General features: G+C 37.0%; 1 protein-coding gene across 1 annotated transcript; it reads right to left on the bottom strand.

The window, feature by feature from the left end:
- Positions 1 to 124: 124 nt before the first annotated feature.
- Positions 125 to 17837, bottom strand: matr3l1.2 (matrin 3-like 1.2). The gene is made up of 21 exons (XM_079390994.1): positions 17527 to 17837; positions 14371 to 15260; positions 13883 to 13944; positions 12615 to 12653; positions 12405 to 12508; positions 12065 to 12126; positions 11202 to 11318; positions 10923 to 11048; positions 10685 to 10843; positions 8018 to 8142; positions 7342 to 7927; positions 6436 to 6556; positions 5770 to 5789; positions 5542 to 5664; positions 5166 to 5294; positions 2285 to 2407; positions 2068 to 2198; positions 1693 to 1984; positions 1115 to 1247; positions 699 to 814; positions 125 to 536 (listed from the first exon to the last, which is right to left on the bottom strand). The coding sequence occupies exons 2-21, from the start codon at positions 15136 to 15138 to the stop codon at positions 483 to 485; spliced, it is 3390 nt and encodes a 1129-aa protein (XP_079247120.1). The 5' UTR covers positions 15139 to 15260; positions 17527 to 17837; the 3' UTR covers positions 125 to 482.
- Between the last annotated feature and the right edge of the window lie 1962 nt (positions 17838 to 19799).

Genomic DNA, 19799 nt, shown 5'->3' with positions numbered 1-19799 from the left:
GACGATTTTATGCAGAAAATAGCAAATCACCAAAAATTGAGTTTAGCTAAGTTTTCATAGGCAGGGTCACAATTGATTTTCACAAATAGCTTTACATTTTAAAACTTCTTGAGACAGACACGTTAGCACAGATTTACTGTAGGCTCTGATTAATTACATCATAATGGGGCCATGAATAGGTTCCTTTCACAGAATACAAACAAATAGAAAAAAAGAGATTAAAAACAGTCAGGCAGAGTCTGAGGAACGCTGAAATTTAATAAAAGGAAAAACAAAAATACAGCTGTTGTAGTATTAGCAATACAGGCGTAAAATGTGTTAAACTTCACATCTAATCACTACAACAGAACAGGCAGGAATATGATTAATGAATGCGTTAGCTTTCATTACTACTTTAAAAAGAGCGAAACCTCAGTCTAATCTTTTTTTTTAGAAAAAAACAGCATAAGGGACATATTAAGAGATGCTCCAGCGTGAACGGTTCATTTCTTCACTCCATTACTCTGTGCTTTGGCTTTCTCCTTTTCCCAATATTTCTGTTGAGAAAAAGAACATTTGTTTCAAAAAGAGCAAAAAATGTCAATGTAATAATTCTGATATTTACTAATAAAAGACTAGACCTCAGTCCTTTTCTGACATCTTATGCTTTTATAGTTAACGCATTTAAAGTGACAGAATGAGGATGACAGAATAGTCACCTTAAGTTTATCGTAGTGTGCTTGGCTACTGCAGTGGATCTTCTTTGCAGTGTCTTCATTAGAGTAAAACAGGAAGCAGACTCTGCAGTAATATCCCATCTTCACAAACTCCACACCTGAAACGGGTCGAATGGGATTCATTGAGACTTCTTACAAGCCATCTATCAGGACTAAATTACACAAATAGTGACTAAAGTGGCCAATATTTTTCCTTAGTCAGGAGGGCACATCGTTTTTTATTTTTATAAGACATTCATAGATTGGTTTGAAGCATTGAGCAGCAAGCTGAACTGATTCATTGCCATATTTATGTGATGTTTTATTTCACGTTCTTGGCCAAGATTCTGTGAAGGAGACTAAATCCAAAAGTTTGCTGTGTAAAACATATTTCTTTGGAAAAAACCAAGCCATCTTACCCACTGGGACATTAGGATCATATGGCTCAAGAGTAGCATGGCTAGTTTCAGGCGGTGTTGTTGGTTTTTCCTCAGTCTTCACGCTCTTCTCTGATTCAGGGGGAGCAGCATCAGTCTCTTCATCTTGTGGCTCCTGGGCAAAGGAAAGCAGTGGATAAATCAAGCACATCCTGTTGGCAGCATTTTTAAAAAATCTTTTATCTACTGCCTGGACTGAGATCACTGTCAAACTATGACTCCATAATCTATAATAATTTTGCTTCCCAAGGTGTTAATTGATGGACTGGAGTGGTGTGGACTGTGATGTTTTTCTCATCTGTTTGGACTCATTCTGACGGCACCCATTCACCGCAGAGCATCCAATGGTGAGCAAGTGATGTAATGCTAAATTATTCCAAATCAGTTCCCATGAGAAAACAAACTCATCTACATCTTTAATGTCCTGAGGGTGAGTTTCAGCAAATTTTCATTTTTGGGCAAACTATTCCTTTAAAGGGAGAGCTCATTCATAAATAAGCATGCGACTCTCATCCAACAAGACTATTCATGCTATAAACAAAAATAATGAGGTCACTCACAGTCTCCATATTCTGGTGCTCTGATGAGTCTTTGATTTGTTCCTCCTCTGGGTCGCTCTTCACTTCAGGAACGGTTTCTGCTGAAACATTTTGGCTTTCCTTCTCTTCTTGGCTCTCCTCTTCCTCAGCTTTCTCAGTGACAGGCTCTTCCACTTTCATCTTCTTGGCAGAAGGCTCTCCCTCTTTCTTATTCTTACTTTTGCCAGAGGAGCTGCTCTGCGTCTCAGACTCTCCAGAGCGCTCCCTCTTGAGTGGCCGTTTGTCCTCAGGCTCTGGGCTTGGAGGTCTGTGTCTGTGAGAAGATTATATTGTCAAAGCAGATGCCATGCAAGATTCTTTGGAAAGAAGAAAAGGGAATCTGAATTTCTAACTGACCCATGCTTGAGATGTTTATATTTCCTGCTCATGTAGACAACCAGTCGTTTGCCTTCAAATTTAGGTCGATTTTCTTTGTAGGCTGCTGCCATTTTTTCAGCATCTTCCCATCTTTCCATCTCAATGAAGCACTGAGCAAAAATACCACAAATGTTATCAACACCATATTTTATTTTTGCTTGTGCATTCGCCAGAAAGTGTCACATTTTTACATTACCTCATTGCGTAATCGGTGCAGAAAGTATCTCTTAATTTTTCCAAACGGTTCTGCGATTTTCAGAATTAAGGAATCGGAGCCTTTGAATGGTGGAACATTACGAATGTAGATGACTCGGCCACTCTGTAAACATAAACAGTGTTAGATTCTGCTCCTTTTAGATTCAAAGGCAGTATTCCAGGAGAGTTACAGGGATAGTTCACCCAAAAATTTATATTTGTGACCTGTGCTGGCAAACTTAGTCGGAATGAGCAAATTTTCTCAAATATTTTCACATTCTCCATTAAAATACATTCAAAAAGATATAGGACTCGCTGGAATCTGAAAAAAAAAAAAAATAAAATACTTTTTAAATGACCATATGAAGGCGATAGAGTCAGCAGAGTTGATTTTGAGAAAAATTGTGTTAAAGATTCCAAAGCAAAATCACCTAGCAACTTGATTGGTGATCAAGGATATCTTCCTCCAATTCTTTTCTTAAAAATTAGTTTTAAAGGTAACATCATGAAAATCTGACTTTTCCAGGTTTTTTGTGCTATGATCAGGTCCCCGGTGCATCTATCAACCAAGGAAACGTGAAAAAGATTAACCCAGTAACTTTGTTTTGGTAAGCCTTTTTCTGCAAGCATCTGAAAAAACGAGCGCGTCAGACTTTGCTCCCCTAGTGACGTTGCAAAGGGATCTCATAATATTACTGCTCCTTAATCTGTAAGTTTCACCGTCATTTTGATTTCACAAGCGACAGCGGTGTAGCAGTTCTAATGCCATGGTGAAAGTTTGAGCAAAACATACTAACTGTTCTGTCTTTGGCTGCACAGAACACCATTTACAGTCTCAGAGGAGACAACAGAGCAGTGGATTTATTGATTTAATTACTGTATGCTGCTGCCACACATATCTAATATAAACATGCGATTTATTTACCTTCACAGACATAACCGACTGTTTTTGTAACTCATGTTTTTAACGTTAACTTAGTTTAGTACTCACATGCCTGTGACAGCCGCTTTCTGTACGTGTGCACTCAGAGAAACGTATATCAGAAGTTTAAACTAATATGGTTTAAAATGCATGATTTCAGCGTGATAAACATGATAATCAGAACCAAAACACCTGTTTTTTAGCAGGTACGAGCTGTAATGGTGCAGCTCTATTCTGGATAAAGGGGCGGGGAGCAGCAGCTCATTTGCATTTAAAGAGACATGAGGCTTCCACTCAAAATGGGCATTTTCAAAATGATATAATAATTGATCTGTGGGGTATTTTGAGCTGAAACTTCACAGAGACATTCTGGAGAAACCTGAGACTTGTGTTACATATTGTAAAAAGGGGCATAATGTCTCCTTTAAAAATTAAGAACAAAGATGCAAATAAGCAGTAATTTAATCAAAAGCAGTGAGTGATTTCGTCTTTTCTTTTAATATATGATTAACATTGAGACAGATCTATATTAAGACCTACTATAATGCATAGATCTAATATTAGATTTTTCCCCAACCATTAACTAAACGTTCATGTAAGACAACATTGTGTTTGTGTGAATCTCACCAAGACATATTTTGCAATAATGTACTTTATAGGGAGATCGCACACTCTAGGAGAGGCACGTCTTATGAACGCGCTTTGCAAATGTTAGTCAGCACAATCATTGTTTTCATCTGCATGGGTTTGAAAATGATACTTCACTAGTTTGGACTTATCGTGAATTCGATATGAACATTCACAAGTCATGAATGCTGATAACAGACCTACAACTTGTGATGAGAAGCAGCAGCAGTCGTCCAGAAGCAGAGAAAAAGGTACTCCTCTCAGAAAACATACAAATAAAGATCATTTTAGATGTTTAATTACTATTTGGAGCATTGGGGTTGCTAGAAGAGGGCTTACATGAACTAATTTTTGTGAAAACCTCAAATTTGACCAAAACTGACATTTTTTTCACTTCGTTTGTCTGTAGTTCAAAATTAGACCGTGCAAATTCCGACTCATTTTGGCAGCACGGGTCACATTTGCTGTTACTTTTCTCGCCCTTTGGCCATCCAAGTTGTAGGTGCAAGTTAGCGGCTGCCTTTTTTTTTTTTTTTTTTTTAAGAGTAAAAAAATTAAAATAAAAAATACCTCAAGGAAAACAAAATTAATAGCCAAGGTTCATGACAATATTTTGAGGTCTTAAGTGAAACAATCGGTCTGTACAAGAAACTGAGCGTTATTCACAACATAATTACCTGTAATCCAGAGCCTCAGGAAACAGGGAAATTCGATTATTTTCCACAAACTGGTTCTTAAAGTTTGTTTCAATTCACTGGTTTGCTTACGTAATCATGCAATGACGTCACATATACACAATTATATCATTAAAGCACCCAATAATGATGTGAAACATGGATGTTTTACATGTCTAAAGCACATAAAGTGAACACACTACTCTTCATCAGCTCACCTTTTTACATAAAACCACGGTTTCAGACGCTTCAGACTGACTTGATCAACTGGTTTAACAAGTCCACCAAAAAGAACCGGTTCAAAAGACTGATTCGCTTGCGAACATTTACCTGAGGCTCTGGATGAGACCGGTAATGATAGTGATCAGTTTCTTGCACAGACCGATTGTTTCGCTTCATAAGATCTCAATATATCGTCATGAGCCAGGGGTATTAATTCTGTGTTCATTGATATGCTTTTCTTATTCTTAAAGACGGGCAGCTGCTGACTAGAATGTTATGAATCGGCAAGGAGCACAGTTATAGCTAAAAATCTTCTTTACTGTTCTACTGAATAATTAAAAAAAAACACCAACATCTTGAATGGTCTGAGGGTCAGTAAATTAAGAGCAAATTTTTATTTGTGGGTAAACTATCTCTTCAATAAGCCCAAGTCTTACCTGAATGGTTGGATAGGATTGTGAATGATAGACCTTCACAGGCTTTCCACACACAGATGGCATGACATTTCCACTGTAGAAACTAGCCATTGCTCTCGCCTCTTGTTCATTGGAGAGCTCCAGAAAGGCCTAACACAGAGCACCAAAAAACAACCTTCAGGCTATCTGAGCATAATTCATTGAACACAGACCATTCTTTGGTTTATAACTGACAAAATGATGTAAACATTCTCTGTCCAAATTGCAATAAATTAAACAGCCCGTCAATGCATAATAAACATTTAAACAAATTATAGCATCAATTTTTTGGATAGCTAGAGCAAAGCTGCAGTGAGTGAGGTGGCCTGCCCTGAACTGAACATCTAAGAGCTGTTACCTCAGGCCTCACATCCAGAACCAGGTGCCGCACCACTTTACCAAAAGGCTTTGCAAGAGCAAGGACTTCATCCAGATAACCGTAGCCACGTTTAAACCCAACGACATTCACAACTCTCAATCCCTACAATTAGAGAACATATATTAATATCTAACACAATCAGTACATTAATGTACAGACAATAGTTGCAAACTAATTCTCAAGTATGCAAGAAAATAAGTGACTTACTCCATTATCCTTGGAGCTTCCTGAAACATACAAGAGAAGATGCATCATTTAAATAAACTGATTACAGAAAAAAAATTAAATAAATAAATCAATCGGTCTTTCAAGATTACAGTACCATTCAAAGGTTTGGGGTCAGAAAAACCTTTCAATGTTTTTGAAAAGAAGTCTCTTATGCTCACCAAGGCTGCATTTATTTGACGGAAATACAGTATAAACAGTAATATTGTGAAATAATATAATTTAAAATAACTTTTCCTAGGATGCAAAGCTGAATTTTCAGCATCATTACCCCAGTCTTGAGTGTCATGATCCTTCAGAAATCATTCGAATATGCTGCTGCATTTATTTTGAAACATTTTTTGTAGCAATGTAAAAGTGTTTAATATCACTTTTAATGCATCCTTGGACAATTAAAGTATTAATTTAAAAAAATCTTACTGATCCCTTTTGAGCAGTAATGCACATTATTTGGTAAAGTAAACAGATTTAAATGTTTGGGTGTCAGCCTCTCTTCTGTGTGTTCTAGCTAATTAAAGACGGCAAAGTCATGAGCACTGACATTGCAGATTTCATTGAAAATAGGATTTTAAATTTGTATTTTAATTCAACACTGTAGACTCAATTGTCATGGATCACAAGGATCACTGCTAAAGCCAAGAGCAGTACCTGATGTGTTTTTAGCTTTGGACTTGGAGTCTTGTTTCTCAGCGTCCTCCTCCTCTGCTAGCTCATCAAGAGTAACAAACTCATCTAAGTTCTCAGGAAAATCAGTTTCATTCTGACCCTCCTAGAAGCAGATACACAGAGTCAACAGAACTGCAGGTCAAAAGTGAAAAACATGCAATTTATATTAAAGGAGTAGTTGTACCCCAAAAAAGAATTTACATGCTGTGATGAATGGTGATCAGGGCTGTCAAGCACCAAAGAGGACAAAAGAGCATAAAAGTGATTCATACAATTGTACAGCTTTAGAAGTCTTGGAATACAACAGAGAAAATAGATTGGTTAAAGTTGCAGTATGCAATTTCTGAGAAATGCTACTGAATGTTGATTGGACTGAGAGCAAAAATACACTTGTAGCCAATCACCAGTAAGTGGTGTGTCCACTCATCATGGGGGAGGTGCTTGCTACAAAGTATGTTATGGTGAAAAGCAGTAAAAGGACATTCCCCGAGGTCCCTGCATGACATTTGTAAAGTTAAAAAGCAGATTTTGGTAATTCAAGATGATTGGTATATTATCATTAGTTCACAATGAAATATACAGTTATAAGTTGTAAAATATACAAGTACCAAAATGCCATTCGGTAAAACTGGAAACACTGACAGTATTTTTAGAAATTTCTTTCTAAAAATATAATTTTAGAAACCACAGCGGCCAGCTTTTCACCGTAAATTTAACACTATTTTTTACTGTGTACTTTCAATTATGCTGTTTTTGGTCCTTTTTGGAGATTGACCGCCTCTGGAAACTGTATGCTTTTGTTGTGTGGAAAAGAGCTACATGAATAAAATTATTTCTTTAGTGAAGAATTAGGCAGTGGCATTTCAGAATATGTCTCAAAGGTCCTGCCTGCTCTGCATTGTCCTCTTCAGCACCCTCATCTTCAGGTTGTTCTTCATTCTGTTCCTCAGGGTCTTTAGGATGATCAGATGTGTCCTCCTTCTGCTCTGCTTCAGATGCTGCAGGTTCCTCCACCTCAGTCTCTTCCTGTTTCTCATCAGAGTCCTCTTGGTTCTCTGTGGTCTCGGCATCACAGGAGGCATCTCTGGCTTGCTGCGCTTCAGGCTCCTCCTCCTCCTCCTCCACCTCCTCTACATTGGTGTCATCAATATCTTCTTGCTGTTCAGTGGCTTGCTCTGGATCACAGGTGACTTCGACATCATCTGCATCTGCTTCTTCAAAACCCTCTTCGTCTCCATCACGTGCTTCCATAACATCAGCGTCTTCATCTCCTGACCCATGGCCCAGGGCTTCTGCTTCCGTAGGCTTTGGTTCCTCTTCTTTCTCAACAGAGCTCCCTTTGGATTTAGATGTAGAGGAGGACCTCTGGGTCTTCGATGATGGTTTATCACCAGTTCTACTGGTGGCACTGCTGCTAGTGCTGCTCTTACGGGGAGGTTCTTCCCTTGGTTGCTCGCCCTTGCCTGGTGGGACCCTAGGAACATCAAGCACATTAACAGAAAATCTGGTTTTGTTTTCTTTTTAAAGTTGTAAGTGGTTTCTCTGGATAGAAAGGACAACTTACGTTAGAGTCTTATACTTTGTGCAGATGTTCAGTCGAATGGATCTTTTATTGATAGTCAAAGGATTGAGGGTGTAGTACTTCACCAACATCTCTGCATCCTCAGGATTGCTCAGTTGCACAAATGCCTGTTTTAAAAGTCAAAGTGAGAAAAAGCTCAGAACTGAGTGCTGTGTCAAATATCCACAGTGCATTTGCAATGTAAAGCCAAACAAGCTTTTCATGGGAGTTTTCTGTTGACTGTGTAATCAGATTAGTTTTGCAATCCCTCCATGCCCTTCGACTTGAAAGCATGAGATTACTAGGTCAGAGGCGTTAATAGCATCCCCTATAAACTATAAAAAGTTTGATTTATTTCTGTAAATCAGCTCAATTAAAAAAAATCAGTTCAAAATAAGTTCACAAAAGTCCCTGTGCAACAGCTGCAATGAAAATATTGGTCACATTTTTCAAATTCATCCAATTTTCACTATTAACAAACTACTCATTACTACTTCTGCTTAAATAAACTCCTAATTTGCTGCTTTTTAATAGTTAGCAAGCTAGCTGTTGGGAAATTAGTAGGATTAAAGGACCTAAAATATGGTCATGCAGAATAAGGCATTAGTATGTGCTTTCAAATACTAATAAACAGCCAGAATATGCTAGTAATCTGTATGCTAGTTAATGGTGAGAATTGTTTTTTAAAATCAAATGTGTTCCCAAAATGTTTCAGTAAAAATATGTACATAACTGCCATTTATTACTATATACTGTTACACCGGCACATAAGTTCCACATAAGTAATTTATATTATATATTTTCTGTTCACAAAATGAACAAAACCTTGTGGAGAACATGCCTGGATTACTTCTAACGTGAGGTTTACTGTATTTTACATGATTTCTGTAGCTCAAACAGTAGAGCATAATGCTAGCAACTCCAAGGTCATGCATTTCATTATGCACGTACCTTTGAACGCAATGCAAGTCGTTTTGGATAAAAGCATCTGCCAAATGCATAATATTAATGTTCAACAATTTGAATGTAGTTTTTGCTGACTCAGTGTTTTAAAATTATGGTTCCTTTGTTATAAAAACAAATTACTGGAGGGCCGTAAAAAAAAAAAAAAAAATACTGAGATAATTTTGGGTAGTTTTACCCAGCCCTAAATGAGACCCCATGTAGGGCTGCAACAACTAATCGATAAAATCGATTATTATCGATTATGAAAATCATCGACAACGATTCTCATTATCGATTAATTGGGTCTGCCCACAGTGCACGTCCAACTTCAGCTGGTTAGTCAAATTACGGCACTGAATAATGCATTTCTATGGACAAAATGCATCTAAAAATAGTGGAGGAAACAGAATGAGATTCTGCCGGAGAAGCACGTGATCCAAGCTGCCCAAAACATGATAATTCTTTATTTTAAGCTTTAAGTTAATGCATAAGAGCAATGGCTTGCCCTGTCAGGCGCTTTGACAGATGCGTGTGCGTCCTCAGCGCAAAAACGTTCAGTTTACGGTCATATCCTTATCTATAAATGCCACAAATTCACGCGAGCATTTCCATTTTTGCATAAAGGTCCGTCCTGACAGTCTGTGTTAAGTTTAAAATACCGAATGAGCGCCGGCGCGGCGGGCGCGCGCACGCGCACGCGCGTCAGACGGACAGAACACAGTAGAGAGGGAGACAATTAATAGGCTTTTCAGCGCAAACATATCCACTGTGCTGAATTATCTGTTGTTGAAAGTTAATTTAAGGTTTAAAATAAATTAAAATATTTTATGAGAGTAGGAACTTTAAAGGGATAACAGCGTGTAATTGTCTGTCTGAATATAAACATGAGACGCTCCATAACGGCCTTTTACAGGATAAAGAAATGACGAGGTGACCGTGATCAAAGTAGTTCCTGCAGAACATTACTCTTACCTGTTGGTTAACACTGAGTTTGTGTTTTTATTCGTCTTTATTATTATCTTTATTATTTTAATTTTTAATAGAGGTTTAAACTATATTCAATTTTTACAATGCTTAACAAATGTATGTAAGTTTAACAATGTGTTTATGTAAGGTTTGTGCCACTGCTGCTCTAAAGTAACAGTATTGGTGATAACCAAAATCATTTTTCGGCTTTCTGTACTGGTTAGTACTCCAATATGTGTAAGCTCTTTAGTAACAGTAGTAGGCTATTTTTAATGCTATAATATCATTATTGCTGTTATCTATGAAAGAAAACCAGAGCACATTTTTTTTTTGTATTTTTTATTTGAGTATTTTTTTTTTTTCGCGATACCCAATTGCAGTCAAAAAGTACATAAACAATACCAGCAAGAATGCAAGCTGTTATGAGGACATTTTTTATTATTATGTCCAATAAATGACAATAACATTTTTAAATTTAAACAAATTTTTGACAAATTTCTAAAATATGTTTTCTCTTTATTATGATAAGTGGTCTAACAAATTAAGCACTGTATGTTTTCATAGCATTCAGTTGTCACGTTTGTTTGAAGGACATTGGGCAGAATGTGGAATAGTGTTTTTTTTGGTCAATTTTTTTAAATCCGATTAATCGAAAGATTAATCGGCCAACTAATTGATTATCAAAATAATCGTTAGTTGCAGCCCTAGACCCATGAAAACGAATACATTTTAAAGACGTATGCTGCATATGTAGCTTACCTCATCATTTAGAAAGAGATGCTTCTCAACCGTGCCAAATCTACGCGCTATTGTGAGGAGCTCCATTTTCTTCTCACTACCTCGTGGTAAATTGGAGAAAAACACCACCTGGCTCACTCTCTTCATGGGCTTAATTTCTCTGTCCGGCCTTCCACTTTTCTTTATTGATAAAGCAAATAAGCTTAATTGAGCTGACTGGTTGATTTGTATAACTTCTACTCTTAAAAGAAACACTTACCTCAATAGCCATTAGTTCCTTTGACAAATAAATGTGTATCTCTTTCCCATGCAAAATGGCAGGTTTCCGCTGGTAATAATTAGCCATGGCCAAAGCCTCCTCATGAGTCTGCATCTCCAGGAAAGCCTTTGAAAAATACAATAAATAATGGATGTAATCAACTTTATGGCATTACTTACTCAGAACAGATACCAATTATGAGCATTCACATTCCAAATTGAGGAAAAATGTCATGACTTATGATCTTCAATGACCATTCATATATGTACAGGTAACTACCTTGTTCTTCAGTATCAGATTTTCACAGATGGTGCCAAAGGGTTTTGCCAAGGCAAACAGGCTGTTTGGAGACATCGGTTTCCTTTCGTATTTTGCCACGACCACCCTACTTCTTATCTAAAACAAAAACATTCATAAGTGTACAAGCACTAAGACAACCATCCACTTAATCAAAAGATCTCACACTAAATAAAGAATGTCCCGATTATATATAATATACCAGTATGTTAATGGCAGATGCATTTCAATGCTACAGAACTTTAAAGGTGCAATACGTAATATTAACATCTAGTTGTTGAAAGAGGTACTACTGCAGACCAAATTCAAAATCCTAAAGAGATATTTCTCCTGCACCCCCCTACCCCCCCCCGCCCTCCAAGACTCAACACTCACACGGGTTGCCAGATTGAGGACGCGCTACAGGAATAAGTGCAACTGACAGCAAAAGGCAACATGCCTTATACTGTAACTTGAGGAGTTGATTTATCCACGTATAGTATTCCACTTGTGACAGAGGTTTTTAGAGGCTTTTTAGGTTGGCTAGAATCTGTGATCTCTGACCCAGTTTGTTTGAAAGCTTCCATGGCTGCAATATGCTGCGTTTTCCGCCAACCCGGAGTGTCGAAATACTATTGGCTAAACTGGCAGTGGGCAGAGTCACACAAACCAAAACAAAAACTGGCATTCCGACACGGAACACACATTTTTAAAATAGAATAACTGACTGTAGCATTGTTTTTCGGAGAAACAAGTATGCAAACTTAACATGTTTCATAAATATCTGTTAACACATTATGGTATTTATATGTTTTAGCACAGTTAAATTCCATCTTAACAAAAACAGGTAACTTTCAGTACATTACCTTGGGTGGTACTGTTGAATACGACATCATTTTACTTGTCATTCCCATACTGGAATCAGATCCTGAAAAAAGGGATTTAAAATTCAAGACTGATTTAAATGACCCAAATTAGCCAGTGCATCACAAGAAAAGTTTTTGTCATCTTCAATTCACTGTACTGTTTCTGTTAAATCAGTGAAACCCACAGGAAGACAATTGCATTACAGACTGCTCTCAAGGACACAGAGTGGATTGCTCATTCAGCAAAAAGATTGACTTGTGGACAGATAGCGGAAAGGATATCTGCCGTGAAAAGTTTAATTGTTTTAGACCAGACTGAATCCTCTCACAGAATTATTACCCCAGCTGGAGCTCATCCCTGTTCTTTGTAGACTGGCACCAATTGGAGCCGCCCCCAACAAGCCATCTGAACGACTCTTCGTGTCCAGGGAAAGGGACGTTGACCTGAGAAGAATTGATTTTTAATGCTCTAAATCAATCATTTTATTCATAAAAAGCAGGGTGCATCATACTTATGAAAGAAGTATTTGAAAAACAATTAGTAACATACTTGCGACTAGAGGGCAATTGAGGATCCCAGTCCGGGTACCTATAAAACAGGAAACAGGTCAATTTGAATTGCTGAGCTCTACATGTTTAACACTTGAATGACAGTTTCAAAAACTGCAAGAGCAAAAGTTAGCAACCATGTCTAGAACTCCTACATGGCAACTTAATGCATGAGAATTACAGGCTGTCATATACGATAATCATCTTTGAGGTTACATCCAAAACAAAAAGTCATGTTCTTCATATTTATAACTTTACTTTTATATTATAACTAGGCTGAAGACTGCATTTAAATAGCTAAAATATTCATAAAAGTAATTATCTTTAATGAATTCTGAATTTGGAGGGGTCTACTTTAATTGATTCATGGTGACAAACTAAATTTCTTCATAATTTATTTTAACTCTCTGGTGTTGTTAGTGTGGCAGTCAAAAATGATCGTATTTCAATCTTATGATCCAATTACCTATTGACTGCTTTTTGAGCATAGACCTGAAAATTAAATTTCTATCTTAAACTGTCCTAACTCTTGAACGCTTTGGAGCTTAAGTTTGGTCTTTTTAAAGAGTACACTTGGAAGATTATTGCTGATGTGAAAAATAAATAAATAAATAAATAAAGTTTTATGAAAAATGCACAAAAATACTATTTTAATATTTTAAATGAAACATTTTCAAAACATGTTTTACTCTAAAACTACATGAAAATCAAATGCATAAATCTAAAAATGGTTTCAAATTTGAGGTTGATATCTCCAAAAAAGTGCTTTCAGTAAGATTTTATTTGGGCGCAGTACCAAATACGCTTCCCATTCATTTCCAATGCAGCTATTTTGACCGTGAACAATACAAATGATCATTATCTTCAGAACCTTTTAACCTGGTTCATTTTTTTTTTTTTTTTTTGTGAGTGTATGTGTTCACATAGCAAGTGCCAAAACCATTACCAAGTTTCATACCATTCAGATGAAGAAAAACAAAGACCTAACAACACCAGAGGGTTAATTGAAAGGTTTTGTTCACCCACAAGTGAAAATTCTGTTATTTATTAACTCACCTTCATGTCAGTAGAATACTGTCACTTAAATTAAAATGATAATGCAGAAGAACAAATAAGGTTTTACATAAACTTCTGTATAATATCTGATCCAAAAGACCCAAAGTGGAACTGCACCTACCGGATGTGAGATTTAGACTTGTTTCTAAATAACCCCATGCATTTAACATGTGAATGAACAGTTTGCCAGTTTTCACAAAACAGTCTACTTACATTTGCAGGAGTCGTCTGCGGTTTTCAGAGTGACGAATCCCATTCGTGTGTTGAGTCCATTCCTTCACAAACACAAGAAAGGATGAAAAAATAACCTTAATATAATAAAACAACATTACTTGTACATGAGAGTAAATTGACTGTGAGATCTAAATTTAAGGCTTGACAAAGTGGCTCAGAGCTAACTTGACAAGTTACCCTTTCTGCCTATAAGTACGAGCAACAAATGAGTAATGGTATGAATCTGAAAAGTGTTTTATATTAACTGTCCTAACTGGAGCCAAACATAAAGTCCAAGATTCAGTAATACAGATAACAACAGTTCATACTATAGCCGTCCAATTTTTTGTACTCCAATTTGATACTAAGCAAAACTAAGAGGTGGTGATTTAAATATATCAACAGGTTTAAAGAGGGTCTTCTTCAATAAGCAGGACTCGACAAGAAAGAAGTGTGTGTGCAGAAGGCAAGTGGCTTGAATTACTCACCATGACAGAGTGCACATCAAAATCACAAAGGGAGCACACATGGGGAAACATGAGGGGCATGACTCCCAAGAAATCCTGCACTTTTCCCTGAGACGGGGTGCCCATCCTTCTCTGCATGAACATGTCGTCAGATGCCGATGACGTCGACACGCCAAGGCTGCGGTAGGAGTCATGGGAAAGATCAGAATACTGGCGGTCTCTGCCGCTACCGCTGCTGTAATCTAACATGTCGTATCCACGACCGGACGATTCTTGCATGGAAGTATAACCAAAGTCGCTTTGCGAGCGGCTTTGAGACTGCCCTCCGGAACGGTCCAATCTTCCACCCTGCGAGCCGCCCCAATCGTCTCGGCCACCTCTGTACGAAGTCTCAGAAGAAATGGTCGACATGTCGCCAGTCATGCGGCGGCCGGCTTCCATCTTGCGGTTCTTAAGTTGCATGATAAGATGGGGCAAGGTCTCCACGCTGATGTTCTCCTCAGGAACCTGCGCCAGCGCGTCCAGATCGGTGGGCGACAGGCCTAGGCTGGCGAACAGTTTCATGGTATTGCTAATGTGGCTGCCCGCTCGGCGGGACAGCTGAGAGTCGTGGTCTTTTCCCTCCCCTCCACCCAAACCAGACATGCCACTATGAGACTGGGAAGACGAGCCGTACGGGTCCGAGTGCGCATCGCCCATACTAAAGTTCAAAGTCTCGGCGGCTGCCAAAAGCCCGCGGCCAACAGCAAAGCCTTTCTGAGCATCATCACCGGTCAGTTTCTGGGACATGACGGCGCTCTGGACGAGTGGAAAAAGAGAGGAACAAAGCGAATCAAAAAGTTCCCCAGAAAGACAATCCGTCGATTTAAGCCTGGATCGAGAAAAGAGAGCTCCTCCAGAATGAAACAGGTCTGCAGAAACACAATGGAGCAATGATTTCTAGCATGCTCACGAAATGGTTAGCAGTGGCATAGGAAAGCAAGACAGTGAGCTCCACAAATCCATACAATGCAAGTAACAGAAGTCAAAATTATTTACAAATGACAGAGGTACAAATGGACAGTTTGGTACATTGACCAAATAGACCATAAAATGAAGATTTAAAAGGCATCACGAAGAGCAATTTATTGGAAAAGTACAATAGAGCTTTGAAGAAAAAAACAGTCTGAATCAAATTTAGATCCTTAAATGTGGATGAGGAAGACAGGGAAAGCATTGCAGTTTCTTGGTCAGGAGAGAACCAGGGAGAGATAGTGTTCATGCCTTTAAGTTGTACTGCATGATCAAAAACTACAAATCAGAAACAAACTTAACCGAAATAAAGATAATCAACTTATGCACTTAAATAATTTGGCATCAAGAGGTCTTGATAACAGCCAATAGTTGGGCTCAAGTGAAACACATGGGGTGCAAAGAAAGCAGAGGATTTTCTGAACAAGATATGTATATTCATCCAAAGAAAAGTGAAATTTTACACATTAACTGTGACTTGAAACTGTGGTGTTTGTAATGGAAAAGACGGTATAAAAAATATATATACATAATGGTGTCTCACTTGACAAGCTATTTTTACTATTTTATTCAGAAGGATTTCATCTGTTTTTTGAATGAATGAAAAGTGTCTAATAAAACAGGCTGACATTTGCAGCATCAGTATATTAGTATAAAAACAGTGGTTACTGTGCAGCCAAAACACCAAAAATAGACCAATTAAAAAAAAAAATTTCAACTGAATTCCTTAACACAGAAAAAGCATAAGTTGATGGACTGCATGAATTAATGACGGTTTCACATGGACAGGAACATTCAAAAACAGCAGGCACTATATCTGAATGCTGAAAAAGTTATTAAAAACAGCTTAAATTACTAAGAAGAGCATTTAACATTGCTTCAAAGTCTTAACTTAAAGTCCTCTAATTACAAAAATGAAGGTTCTTACATCTGATTGGTCAGTACAGTCTCAGTCATGCATCACTGTGTAGCAACCAATGCAAATTACTGTTTATATTGCAACAATTATGGAAGAATGTCACATAAAACTGCATTAATTATGCTTAATGTGTTTTTTGTAATCATTTTATAAAAGAAATGCAACATACAGGTTAGATTTCAAGTCTAATGGAATGTTTGAAAATTCTTGGAAAAGTAATAGATTTAATCTTTTAAAGTCGGAGGAAAGGCATTGGGCTCCAGAAGTGAAAATCCCATTAATTTTCCCCAAATAAACAGGGATTAATTTGTAAAAATAACACAAACCTATTTAAATATATATATTTTTTTAATCTAGTTATGCAATACTTCACTGGATTACCGTTTTTTCCCTTATTAAAGCTTTTAAGTACACAGCCTGTGTCTTTTTGTCTGCTTCTCAAGTACGGTTCTGCTTCAAATCAAAGTTTGTAATGCTATTGTTCACCTCGTTTGTTTGATTCATGGCAAGAGGGAAAATGAAAGAGGGGAAAAAAACAATTCCTGCTGAAAAAGTGGGGGAACTATTGACTTATGCATTCTGAACATGAGAAGTGGAAAGGGTCTGTATGCATCTATTCTTATGTTTAAAGACTTTCTGAGCAGTAATGCAATGCAAACTGATGACAAACCCAGAAAGGATGGTGGAAAGGTAAAAACACTAATGCAAGGCATTAAACTCGCTACAGCTGATAAGATTTGAATGTTTTACTCAAGACTGTGTGGAGAAGACGGATTAAGTTAGTTTGAAGTTATATGCATTAGTAAAGAGAATATATCAGCACAGTGCAAGTCAGAACTGGAATGGGGTTTATTAAATATTACGCAGAATATGAATTCAATGTAAATGTGTAAACATGGCAATGGCACTACAAACCAGATTCAGAAAATGTATTGGACAGAAATATCCAAGAAAACAGCTTTAAATATCGAAAGTGTCCTCTGAGCGTCAATATGATGCTAGATAATAACATTCATCTCATTTTAGGAGCAAATACTTTATTTAGGCGAATAATGCAAGTTTAATTCGAAGAAAACAGCCGCTTTGAACGCAACACATGAACGAATTAGGATGATAAAAACTGATAAGTTAATAAAAGGCCACGGGTCACGACAAAGCCTGTCTTTACTGCTTATTATAGTCTGTATTTAAAACACACATCGTATAATATCACATCTGTCATTCGAATGCACTTTGTTGCTACTTACATTTTTCCCAACGTTTGTGTTGAAGTCTTTAACGCGAAGTGAAACGCGATCAATGGCTGCAGCAACTGCGTGCGCACAACGTGAAGGCGGAAATGACGAAAGAGTTCCTCACGTCCTTCTTCTGTTTTTTTTTTTTTTTTTGGCAGTTTGCAGGCGAAGTACATTTAACTCATTGGGATATCAGATTTTATATAATCTACTGGGTGTTAAAATAAATAATAATAATAAAAACCCAAATCCTGTTTACAAGCTGAGTTTCTTTCAGGAAGGTCATGACAGTCTTAATTATAGATTGTGTGCCATTCAGACTCAATAGGTTTTTAAAGCGATGCCCTTTCTAGATAGATCTTATCTTTTCTTCATAGTATGTTCTACACATTAAGATTTTCCACTTCTCCACAATGTATGGTTCATCACTTCCGATGCGAATTTCAAAATAAAAGGCCGAACTGGTTTTGGTCAAAACTAATACCAAAGCCACTCTTCTAATTTATATTGCTGTCATTTATTATATTATGACACTAAAATCCCCTTAATTGTTCTGGTACAAAAGAAGCAAAGCAGTCAGTTTATATCATCAGCTTGACCTGACTGAAGCATCTACACAGTATGTGTGCTTTATACTAATAGCTTTTAGAAAATAATCTTTGAAGGGCAGTCAAAATGGCAACATCCTACAATCGGTCTTCAGATGAGGATAACAGTCAATGAAAAGACCAGAGGTTATTGCTTATCAATGATTTGCACCCAGATGTGACCAATCCCAGCCATTCGGACCCATCTGTTCAGTGCAAGCGTGCAGAGACCGAAGAATGGACTAGTCTTGTGGGTTGGGTTTGGTTGAGTTTTTGAAACAGAAAATGCCCTAGTGGCCCTGAATTTTTTTGGGCCCAGTACATGAATGTTATGATCCTGGCAAGACAAAGGGATATGTCTAATAGAGCAGCTGTGATGAACCAAATTCATTGCTTGTGACTAATTTGAGTTTATTAAGAGCCAATAGGACAAAGAATAAAGGCTGATTTATACTTCTGCGTCAAACCTACACCGTAAAGCTCCAACATGTCACTTCCTGCAGAGAAACATACATATAAGCATACATTCTACTGTCCTGCTAATGCTGGAAAAATGCTAAAGTTCTAGTCAACAGTCCAAAATGTTTAATTATGAATGTAGCAAAAGTTTGTTAATTTTTTATTTATTTGTGTGTGTGTGTGGTTCTTCTGCAGTGCTGGGTAGTAACTGGTTACATCTGGATTACGTAATCAGATTCCAAAAATTAAGAGTAAATTACATTTTAAAATACTCATAATCAGACTACAGTGACTTTTTTTTATGGATTACAGCATGATTACATATTATTCACACAATAGAAATAAATTATTAATCATTTATTGATTCTCTCTAATTCCTCTTTTTTATCTTTTAAACGTTCCTTTCTAAAATAGTCTACCGCTTATATACACTCAGAAAGTCTTGTGGACATTTGACTTATCACTCAGTAGTTATTTAACCGTGTATTATTATGTATTATTGAAAGGCTTTTGTCTTTCTAACTCATTAAAATGCACACATTCTTGCTATTTCTGTTTATTTTTTGCCTCTTTCACCTGATATATTTACATTAAAGGGGTGGTCAATCAGCAATTCTGTAAAAGACAATATCTCCCTTTGCATTGAACGTTGAGTGTCGTAAATTTGCAGATGTTTTTTATGCTCAAACAGCAACATTACCCACTAAAGTAAAACAAAAAAGAAAGAAAAAAAGTGAAATCATAATCAAGTACCCCTGAGATTTTAAAATAAATATTTTAATAATTGAGTATCGCATGTTCACGGTTCTCTGACATCGGTTAATGGGCATATGGCATGCAGGTAAACATAAAATATTTCATCTTTTTTAGTAAGTGTATGATTTATTTTAATTTTACATTATGCCAATTATGATTGACTTACTTGTTAGCCTTTCATTAAACTCATAAACCCCCTGCAGCTCCTTTACGAACCCCAGTTTGGGAAACCTTGATAATGTTTAATGCACTTCATGTTGTTAATTACACTGAAAGGAATATATTTTCTCACTCTTTGTATTTTTACATCATTATGGTACAAGACTATCCTGCTTAAATCAATGTGATAAACGAGTTAGGTCAAAAGTAATCTAAAAATAATATGATTATATTAACTAAAATGTGTAATGTAATGGATTACGGTACTGATTAAAATGAGTGTCATGTAATTTGGAATCAGTAACGGATTACAATTTGTACGTA

The sequence above is a fragment of the Barbus barbus genome, assembly GCF_936440315.1.
Source record: "Barbus barbus genome assembly, chromosome: 33".
Classification (NCBI taxonomy): domain Eukaryota; kingdom Metazoa; phylum Chordata; class Actinopteri; order Cypriniformes; family Cyprinidae; genus Barbus; species Barbus barbus.
The sequence above is the reverse complement of the archived record's forward strand: the minus strand, read 5'-3'. Positions and strand labels throughout refer to the sequence as shown.

Excerpts from the sequence above, each read along its gene's own strand:
- matr3l1.2 (XM_079390994.1), bottom strand. The coding sequence starts at position 15,138 with ATGTCCCAGAAACTGACCGGTGATGATGCTCAGAAAGGCTTTGCTGTT. Across the intron at positions 2,199-2,284 it reads TGCACCGATTACGCAATGAG|TGCTTCATTGAGATGGAAAG; the intron begins GTAATGTAAAAA and ends ATTTTTGCTCAG. Across the intron at positions 815-1,114 it reads TGATCCTAATGTCCCAGTGG|GTGTGGAGTTTGTGAAGATG; the intron begins GTAAGATGGCTT and ends GACCCGTTTCAG.